This window comes from Calonectris borealis, chromosome 1 (assembly GCF_964195595.1).
Source record: "Calonectris borealis chromosome 1, bCalBor7.hap1.2, whole genome shotgun sequence".
Lineage (NCBI taxonomy): Eukaryota > Metazoa > Chordata > Aves > Procellariiformes > Procellariidae > Calonectris > Calonectris borealis.
In genome coordinates this window covers 25,913,947-25,925,200 of record NC_134312.1, presented here as the reverse complement: position 1 = coordinate 25,925,200, position 11,254 = coordinate 25,913,947, and the positions used below count along the sequence as shown (strand labels likewise).

Here is an 11,254-nt window from a genome sequence, read left to right as displayed (position 1 = left end):
CTTTTTGTGCCAGATTTGCATATTTCCAAAATACTTAGAGTCAGATTCCCCTGTACCTGTTTATATTTAGTGCTGTTTTCCTATTCAGTCCTCTTAAAGTCAGTGAGAGTATTTGTGATCTGTGATTCTAAGGATAAGGTCAGAAGGCAAAACTGAACCTCACATAGTTAAAACCTGATAAATATAAAACATTTCCTTTGTATTTAAAAATTCATTGTGGAAAACCTGAAGTATTCAAACACATAATTTGCATTGCCTCTTGTTAGAGTATTGAAAGTCCAAGAGTAAAGTCAGAAACAATCTATGATGTTTGAAAAACAAAACAACAAACAAGGTTAAATTGGTATTTTAGAAAATAAATTGAACTTCCATTAAGTACTCACAGCATCTGTAGAGGGCAGTATCATTCAATTAAACCCACTAAGGAATGGAATCCACAAAGCATGGGAAATTTTCGTCCCAGTCCTACAAATACACAGTTAAATCACATGAGGTCGTATTACTCATGAGCAACAGAATGCTAATACAAAAAGGTGGTAAATTGACACTCTGTGTAGCTTGGGCTAGTAGAATGTGAAAAATAGAAAATAAAAGAAAATAGAAAACATACAGAAATTAGTAGGATTCCTAACAAGGTAGGTGTTATAAAACTGAATCAATAAGTTAATTAGTTCATTAGGTAAGTAGTTACCACATTGCGTAAAATGCATAACATTTCTTTAAAAATCAGCAAAAAGAACATCAATATTTCAAAACTTATGTTACTAATGTGAATGAGTGTTACCGTAAGAGATTTATAGTTTACATAATGATTGTCATTTGAATTGTTACTGATAGTAACTCAAGAAGGATTATACGTTACTGGAGGAGTAGTAGTAATAGTAGTAGTTCAACAGACTTGTCTTTTAGGTATTATTGAAAGACACTATACAGTATCATTTCGTGTACATTATTTTTTCCAATAAATGATGCCAAATACTGTCTTTTAATAAACTGGAAATTCAATGTGAGCATGTCTAACATGGTCTCCTGTAAATCAAAGACATCTTTGCTTAATTCCATTATAAAGAAATGAAACAAAACAAAACAAAACAAAAAAGCTCTCAGCTGAGAACTTATTTGTACATTACAGTGAATTCACTGTATGAATTGATGAAATGTCTTCTTGTTGTGACCATTACAAAAAAAATTGTCATTTAAACTTTTCCTAGTCTTTGTAGTTGATGATGCATATTTATGCTTGTTCTGAACTAGGGCTTTCTCCATAAGACCTCTATGGCTACCTAAACCTTTCAACTTCAGTTGAAAAACTGTAAGAAAAATTAATATAAAGAAATATGCAAAGGATCCCAACACATCAATTATTAGAGAGCAAAGAAATCCACTATAGATGAGACTGCTTTTCAGCTGCCATCATTGGAGTGATGGCCAATTAGGCAAGAAACCCCCTGTTTCATGAGAAGCCTGCTCTTCATTCCCCATAGAAGAATCCTAATAGGATTTGGTCATGCAGTTTGAAGGAACCCTGTCATCACACAGATAAGACTGGGTTTTACGCTGTGAATTAGTCCAGAGTTGGATAAGCAAGTATGAATGCTTCAAAGGGATCGTATTCTGATCTCTCATGCATACACATAGTTTCTTCTGAAATCAATAGGAAATGCTGATTTTAGCCTACTCACCAGAAACTCGGGGACAGATTTTCAGAAGCAACTTGTGCCTGCAATCACTTTGCCCACTGAGCTACAAAATTTAAAGAGTAGTGATTGATTTGGCTGTTAGAGTACTTTGAACTAAAACCAAGATGATGTCTGCAAGATCAGAGCCTAGACCTTTTTGCATATAAAGCCCTGAAAGCCCCTAAACTCAAGAAAATGGAAGCAAGCAGAGAGCTGCCTGGAAATCTGTACTGTGTGAAGCTGTTTGTTTTTTGACATCCTATTTAGAACATGTGATTTGTTGTCTTTTTTTTTTTTCAGATCTGACTCCATTCCCTTCTCCCTTTTGCTGAAAGATTTTTATTCATGTAGAATTGGTCCCTTGAAATCCCATTGGATTGCAGCTGATTTCTAGACAGCAAAATTCTGTTCCCATACAGAACATTCATTGAATTAGGACTGTACACAAAAGCAGAAAACATTCTTAGAAAATCTAGGGGTTTAATTCTAACAAGTGCAAAAGTGCTTATTTCTGTGTTTTAACTCATATAATGGTCACAGATCACAGTAAACTGCACAGATGGAAAAGAATGAGTCATTTTGTGTCAAAATCACAGTTTTAAAGTATTTACTTCTTGAGGTATGACCAAAGTTAAAAATGCAGGATTGGTCTCATCCACCATTGTGTTCCCTTATTTAATGAGATTATGAAATATATTGTTTTAATCTTCATACAGATTCCTATGCCCAAATATTTCTGTCACCCAGCATTACAAGGCTGACAGAAATGTGAAATCTAGACAATATCTAAATAATAATTTGATCATCTGTAAAGATGGAGGTAGGAAATTTAATTCTGGCTCCAGTATAGTTGGGGGAGGAAGTACTGCAATTGGATTCAAAGAGAGCAGGGTGTATCTATAAGACGAGTTACAGAATGGGCAATGTATTAAAATACAGAAGGCTTAACTGCAACGCGGCAAGGACATAGAGACTATTGTAAGAAAACTTTCCTATTAAACTATTAGCCAGAGAAGTGATTTGCATTGTGTGAGTGACAATTTAATACCAAAATGTTCTTTACACGTTCCAATATTATATATTCAGATTCCTTAACTCAGTTGGCTTTCAGCTAATAAACAGATGAAAATAAAAAACTTTCTTCTCCTGTATTTTAACAACAATCTGCTATTCTTACAAAGAGAAGTCTCCACTGCTGGAAGGCTGAGTCACATAAGCTTGAACACTTTGCTTTACCCTCTATATCTGCTTATTTTCTGTAAGCTGGTTTGCAAATGTATACACTTTCTGCAGTACATAGTAAAAAAGAGAGGTAAGTGGTATTAAGTAGGCTCATTATAAGACACATTCACTCGTGCTGTGCATTTCTCAGAATTTAAACATGGACTGTTTCAATTTTCTCTGACTGCAGAGGCAAGTAATAGTAGCCATGAGTCTCGTATCGGTCTAGCTGAGAGTCTGGAATCAGAGAAGAAGACAGTTATACCACTTGTGGTCGTATCAGCCCTGACTTTTATCTGTCTAGTGATTCTTGTGGGTATTCTCATATACTGGAGGTAAGTTGTTTTTTGGTTGGTTTTTTTTTTAGTTCTAAAGAGCTCTGATTTAAAAAATGTGATTGACATTATTGAGCTGGTTTACAGTGGGGAGACTGGATCTTGTCTCTCACCGTGTCTTTGTATTGTTCCCAGTGCTACAGTGACATAAAGCTCACAAAATAAGGTGGTTTCTGTCCAAAATACTTAACTACAATTCTTCTTGGTTGCAGAGGGTTGAACCATTGCAAATAGTTTATTTCCATATTGAGAGATTTTAATAAACATTTACTTGTGATTATTAATGCCTAGAAGCCAAGTGACTTAACAGAGCACTGGGAAGAATAGGAGAGAGAAGAAAAATAAATAGCATGGCATGGGTTTGTTTCCTATTTTTCCAATCCCTTAACAGTTAAAAAAGGTAGTTGTCAATTCAGGATGAAAGTCTATGGTCCTCAACAGGACTATGTGAATAAGCAATTCATATAGGACTGTAGGAGTATGCTGTAGCTGATATTGTATGCAGGATAGAAATGGAATAGTTTAGTGATACTATAATAGTATAAATGTTTTCAGATTGCTTACAATGTTCTGTTATTAAAAAGTTGTTCTGCTTTGTGATTCTGCCAAACCAAAATTTGCCCCCCAGCCTTTCAAACCATTCAGCAGGTAACTAAGGATGCGTTTCATGTGCACACACGTGCTCAGGTTCCCTCATGGGTGTGTTTCTCTGTGACTTGATAAATTGATAAGACAGTAAGAAAAAACATTAGGCTAAAGAAGTCATGATAACATAATCAGTGAGGGCAACAGACTATATCTATACTGTGAAATAAAACAGACCAGGGACTCTTCTCCAGGCCCAGCTGGCATGGCACAGATCTCTTCTGTACAGCTGAAGTCTCTTCCCTCACGGGAAAAAAACAGAGTGGCTGCATTCACATCACCTACTGGGGATGGGCTCTGTCCTGTGCTAACCCGAACTGTGTCAAGTGTTGTGTGAAATAGTGCAAGCTGGCCTGAGCTAAAAGCATACCGGGAATCTAGTTAGCCATGTGGCAGTATGTGGCAGTGCTCAAGCCTTTGTCTGGCTCTGTTTCCTTGGTCCTAGATAAAGGCAGAGAGTCTTCCTAGGGACAGATCTGCTTAAGCTTTCATAGGGCTTCCAAAATTCATGCACAACCCTAACACTTTCTCGAGTGTGCAGGTTGCCAGGGAGGAAACGCAGTGATCCAGAAGGGGGAAATAAGTTGCAAAAACTTCCTGTCATGGAGATTCTTGCTGTTTGGTGATTGCCAGGAACCTGATCCTATTACTGCTTCTGTAGTGCTACCATGTAAACTAGCAGCAAAAACCAGGACCTTCCTCTTCCAGGAGCGGTATGAACAAGGGGGAAGGCAGGCCCAAACACCTCGCAGATGCTGCCAGAGCTTGTTTCTTCTTTTTTTTTTTTTTTCTCCCCTACTCAATCGTGCTTAATCTAAAATGTATAAAAGTGGTGAAGAACCAGGAACTAGACCCCAGACTGCCCTTTCCAAGCTACTGACTACTGTAATCTCTAGGCTATGATGCCAGGGTTGTGCTTAGTCACTTTTCTTCTCGTCTCCTGACATTGGTTTTCTATTGGCCCAGCAGGGTATGTCCCACATGGGGACAGAAGACATCCTGTCCCTGAACAGACTAGGCTTAAGAAATTGAGTTCAAGCTTCGTTTGTTCCAGGAGAGTGTGCTAGCGAGTCAGCCAGCCTTCGGCATGGTTGAAGACACTTTTAAGCAATGAATTTTCAGAAAGATTTCTTCTTCTTTCCAAAGAAGTAGTTAATTGCTGTAAGAATTGCGCAACTCATTTCTTAGTTTATGTCTGTTTGAATAATTATACTGTCCATCACAGGATTTCCAGCTAGCCACCTTCATATTGAGAACCTTTTTCTGTCTTTCATGTTACACAGCATGAACATTCATATTCATCTTCCAAAGGGTTTCATCCCTGAGGCTAAATAGTATTTGAAATCTTTTCTATTTGCCAAAGAACACCATCCATTTTAAGACCCAGATTGTACAGTGCAGTTCTAGTAATCCTACACGTTACAAGCTTGTTTTTGTCGAATAACATTGTGTTCATTTCGTATTCTTTCTCTGGGAATGAACAATTCTGTAACATAGGTCTTTCAAAATAAAACAAAAATCCCGTTAGCAGTAATATCTTCTTGAACTTGAATTTAATCTTTCCTGTATTTCTTGTGTACTACAAAATAAAATATGGAGCTCTTTTTTTGTTAATCCTCAAGAAAATTTTCTTGGCATTATGATAACACCAGTAACATGTTTCTTATTTCAGAGGAATGAAACATAAAGAGTATGTATTGTAGGCAGGACTTTGTGGCCCTCTTTCGAAGGTGCCAAAACCCTCACCTCTTTTTAAAGCCTGGGAAAAATCAGAACATTAACTTTATTGCTATGCAGTTTTATTCATGCCTGGGAAATACTAGTATAAAGTCTACAGCATTTTTATGGTTAGATTTAGTTGATTTTGATATAATTGATGTAAGCTATCAATGTTTCTTTTTATAATGTTTTTTTTAATGTGGGACAATTATTTTCACTTACTAAAGTTCATAAAAAGTTTAGGATTGCAAGAAGTTATTCTATATTCCTTTGGCGACAGTACTCAAAAAAAATTGCATTGGTATATCCTAGCTGGGTATTTGACTGAACAGTGCTTTGAGTTGTTTCCGGTATTAGCTCCTAGTTTAAATATGCAGAAGGTGTGTTTAATATACAAAAGGTGTGTTATTTGGTTTAAAAACCAAATAACTACCAAGAGCGACAAGTTCCAGTTTTTCAAGGGTAAAAAAAGGCAAAATTATTTTGTTCTTCACGTGAATTATTTGTATCAGAAAAATAATTCTGTACCATCTGTTGTTTGGGTTTTGAGGGGGTTTTTTTACATGAAATTGTTAATCAGCACTTGAGGAAATTCCCCAATCTCTTCACTATCTCATTAGGCACAGTTTCAATCTTTCTGTGATAAAATGTTCATTTCTCTGACAGGGATGAAAACTTTTAATGGCAATATTGTCTAAAGATTGTCTAATTGCCAGTAAGAAAGTATGCAATTTTGAACTACTCTAGTTCTATGTATCAAATCTGTTGTAATTCAAGCAATTTTCAAGCAATGTCATTTTCCTTTCATTTCTTCAACATGATTAAGATTACAGTGGAATAAACAAGGAGATTCTTTTGCCTGTTTAATGGCCTTGTCATCCGGATAGATTTTTTTTACAGCTTTAGAGAGAATTTTCTATCCAGATCTAGAGTCTATCCATCTCTCTGTAGTCTATCCATCTATCTACTTGACTGAGTCCTTGCAGCAGAGATGCAGCAGGGATATTTGAATCTCCTTGCTCTGTTCTTTTCATTTCTGGGTGGCTTCATCATTCCCGTTTTGCTGAATTAACCTTACCTGTTAAGGTGACTGAAATTGAAAGTTTCTCTGTGTCGACATATAATATACTGGAAATTGCTTATGCGTGTGTGTACTCTTTTGGAACAGTTCATGGAAATGATCAATGAAAATAAAGCTGATGAAATGATGTACAGGAAGAAATGCCAGGCTATTTGTGCAAATCAATTTTTATAATAGTTATCATAAGAAGAGCTTGGAAAATAGTAAAATGGTAACAGTTGTCAGTGGGAGTTGTACCGTTCAAGATTCTTTTTCAACAAATATATATGAATCTCAGTAAGAGACTAGCTCTAATAATGTGAACAGCAAACTGCTAATGCAGTTCCAGCTACATTTCTCTCTGTAGACATACTGAATATCAGCTGGCTGTCATGAAGCCTCCTAGAAGTTACAGGCAGCAATGCTTCAGAAATGACCAACCCAATGACAGACAACACCCTGAGTAGTCATTTAAATTTTAACTTTCCTCTGCCACGCTATATCTTTGAAACATAACTGTCAGAGAACATTCGTTTTCTTATCCATGATTTGAACTGATGCCTTGAATCCTGTGTTAGGTTTATGGGAACAGAGCTGAGAACCCTCTGTAAGGATAATTAAACTCACAAATCAGAGGCACGCTAAAAACAGATTTAACCTATAAAGGCCACACTCATCCATCCATGATGGAAAAACTTCTCAACTATGATACGTCAAATTATAAATAAAAGAGCTAATAAAATTTGAAAATTAAAAATTGATCTGACAAGCACTTAAAAATTGATAGGAACCATTTAAAAATGGAGTAATTGAAATCATTGGATCCATTAAGGATCCATTTAAAAATCATTTGGAACCATCAGATCTTTAAATGATCAGAACCATTTAAAAAAAATTCTAATAAGTGTTTGAGAATACCTGTTGGGGGATGTCCTGTGAGCACAAAAGACCCTGAAATTCTCAGAGAAAGAAATAATCATGCCTCTAAGACCAACCTGGGCAAGCACTGGATGTGCAAACCCATCCTGTCACAGATGCCTCTGACTTCCGAGGTTCAGCTCCCTCCCTCAGCCGACGCGAGCTGCCCACGCGCACGCTCACAGGCACACGCTGCGCCACGCTGTGTTGCCTGCCTCCGTGACAATCCGAATCAAGCCCTGAGCAGTCCCTGCCCCCCGGGGGAGAAGTAGGCAGCACATATCCTCAGCCAGGTCCAGGGGCCCATACGCCAGGAAAACGATGTCCTCTGCAGTCTGAGGCATAGTCTTGTCCCAAGTAGTTCACGCTGAAGTGTTCATTCAGATCTAGTATCTCTCCTGTTAAACTGAAGAGCTGCTGCTGCGTGCCTTCCTGTACAGATACAGATGCTCTAATTAATTCAATGGCTTAGCACTATCTCCATATATAAAGTGTGTGTTCGAAGAAGTGCGGTGTCTAAATTACAAATTACAGTTTTAGGTTGAAGATCTAAATGCTGTGATGAAAGGTGTAAATTAAATAATCAGGTTAATATTAAGTGTTGGGACCTTTGTCTGGAAGTTTGAAATAGTCATCACTTTTTTCATTAACAACAAGTGATAATTAATGAGACATGGTTATTAACATTAGGTTTAGTCATGAAGGCTTTCACTGCTGATGCGGAAGCAGATGGAGTGCCTATTTATGACTCGTATTACAGGTTAAGTCAACTGCTCTGAATTTGTCTCCCAAATGTGCTAAGGGTGTAATTTATTTTCAGCCACAATTAACTTGTTAAAGATTAAAGCTACGGTGGCTCAGTAAGGGATAGTGAATGTATGGCATATTATGAGGACATTTTAAGTACTGCTCTAGATGTGAAAGCCGTTATGCTAATTAAATTCTTTTTAGCTCAATCTTTTCTCAAGCAAGGAGGTGACAAAACTCTGTAATGTTAGTCATAAACTTTAGGTATGATCATTGTTCATAAGCAGTAGGCATTAGGGGGAGGACATTTTTTGGTTTTAGAGCTTTAATCATAGAATCAGAATAGTTTAGGTTGGAAGGGACCTTTAAAGGTCATCTAGTCCAACCCGCCTGCAATGAGCAGGAACATCTTCAACTAGATCAGGTTGCTCAGAGCCCCCTCCAACCTGACCTTGAATGGTTCCAGGGATGGGGCATCCACCATCTCTCTGCACACAGTCTGTGTCCACTTTTTCGTGTGTTTTAAGAGAATCTGCATTGTACACAGACAGAAAATTCCCAAAACATTCCAAGAGTATGGGCATGTTTCCCAGAGGCTTAATTCAAATAAGCTTACCAAAGTCTTTATGATCTACATCAATGGTTCTGGAAAGAATGACAGTAACTGCATATTCCCTATCTATTTCTCAAAGTAGCTTCAAAATTTCTTTTTTATTATAACAATTATCTGAGGGGTTTTATCCATACAGTGATATAGGAACAGTACAGAAGAATTTAAAACACCAGTGATTACACAAAATAGCAAAAGATCATATAATAGCTTCAGCCAACAGCTTTGAAGAAGCAGAATCTTATAAATATAAAAAGAGATTAATATTTTCGTGATGCATATATTTCTTTTTAAATGTAATGATTAGTGAATAATATTTCAAATAGATGAAGTGACCCACAGTAGAGATTGTTATTAGCATGTCTAATCATATGGAGATTTTTTAATTAAGGAGGCTTTGCAATGCTTACAGCAGCAGTTGGTTGTTTAGTCCCTTGAATAGCTTGGACTCTTAACAGATGCTATTCTTATTATCTTCACATCTGGATTACAGCACAGATACAAATAACATTGTGGGTCATAGGTAAGGTTGATTCCATTTGTATTCATCCTTTAATGTTTTTGCAACAAAGCTAGCGTCTCCCCTCTCAACTTCGGGAAGTCCTCCTTGGTTAAGGTGTCCCTCAGTGTTGCAATTACATTATGAAAAAATTGTTTAGCCGCAATCATAGTAGTTCCAGAGATGCCGTTTTGTCTGTTACAGGACATGTTGCTTTTTATTGCATTTCCGTGTCTGCAGTAGGATCTATCGATGAATTACCAGAACCGATCTCATACACGGCTCCATCTTCAGGCTAGCATAATCACATGAAAGGGAACAGTAATTATGTGTGCAAATTCGGATAAGGAAGGAAGACAATGGCATTTTTTATACTTGGAGTTGTTGTGCAGCATCTACAGTAGCTCCTGTTGCAGAGTTCCGCTTCCAGCTTTCACTATGTCTGATGTGTGCTGTATCTTCTGCCTCTGGTATAGGTAAAGATGCATGAACTATGCTGAGTTAATGTAGTATCTTCAAGTTGTATGCATAATTCAGTGGTGTGTTGGGGGAATATTTATATCATAGCAGTAGTATTCGACACTCCATGAAAACTGGCTTTCAAAACTATGATTTCTTTGTTACTCAATAATGGCAGAATTCCAAAAGGTCTCAGATAATGTTTTTTTTTTTTGCAATATTTATTTATGTTTCTTCCCTTCTAGGAAATGTTTCCAGACTGCTCACTTTTATTTAGAAGATAATACGTCACCTCGAGTGATTTCTGCTCCCCCAGCTCCAATCTTCCCAGTCTCAGGTATTTTTGTCAACTGTTCTGTGGATTGGCGTTAGCTGTTGGAAGATGCTGCCTTGTATATGTCCGTGTGAATTCTTCACAGACTGTAACATCTGTAAACCAGAGATTTGTATCCCCTTGTACTAATAAACACAGGTGCACTTGACGGAGGCAGAGAGTAGTGTTACTAATATTCTCTGCTGTAGGAAACACAGAAGAGAAATATCCTCACGTTACAGAGTTGTCTCAAAGACACACTGTGCCTTGTAGCCATTTGAGGGGTAGCCTCACTAGAAATGGCTGCTAGTGTAGCCATCTGAGCTACACGAAATAGCTCTGGTTCACTGTCACAAAGCAGAGGATTACACCAGCAACATATTCTGCTGTATTTCTGCCTTTAAGTGAATTTGTCACCTATGTATACAACATGACCTATTCTTTTTACCAGCAGGACCAATATATGCCTCATCTATCTGCATTTCATTTGCAATTACGATGTTTTCTTTAACTTACAGATTTTACTAGTATAGTTACTACTGGTAAACTTCTCTGTGAGCCTCTCATAAAAATGATACACAAGTGCAGAGTATTATTAGCATCTTCTGGTTCCATATCCACCACAGTTATCTGGAGAAACTGTTCCTTTTCTTTCCTCCTCAGAGAGTATCAGAGGAGCATAGGCAGCCCTCCCAGCTTTTTCAATTTGAGTAGAATGAAAAGTACCTTAAATAGATTAATTCTGCAGCAGATCCCGAGCCACATTTTCACCCATGAGAAGAGGATATCTTGTTCCACAAGTAACGCTTTTGCAAACTGTGCTACTACACAGGGGGATGGGTTCCCTTGGAATGACTAAGGGAAGCAAAATCAGCCCTTGTGTAGATAACTAGTAAACACGTTTCATTAAATAAATCCCAAACATTAGACTTCTGTTGTAACGGAATTGTAGGCATCTTCAAATGCCTCTTGTATTGATTGCTATCGTTAGGAGCCGCATAACATTTTTCTAAATGGTTAACAGGCAGGGATATAGCTTGATTTCAGAA

The 11,254-nt window shown here is 37.3% G+C and overlaps 1 protein-coding gene across 3 annotated transcripts in view; it reads left to right on the top strand.

The window, feature by feature from the left end:
- PTPRZ1 (protein tyrosine phosphatase receptor type Z1) overlaps positions 1-11,254 on the top strand; it is a 140,664-nt gene that overhangs the window by 106,549 nt on the left and 22,861 nt on the right. For all 3 annotated transcript variants that reach the window (XM_075146895.1, XM_075146886.1, XM_075146875.1), the window contains exons 13-14: positions 3,091-3,235; positions 10,138-10,229. In XM_075146895.1, the coding sequence (XP_075002996.1) occupies positions 3,091-3,235; positions 10,138-10,229 (237 nt within the window). The remainder of the gene's footprint in view (positions 1-3,090; positions 3,236-10,137; positions 10,230-11,254) is intronic.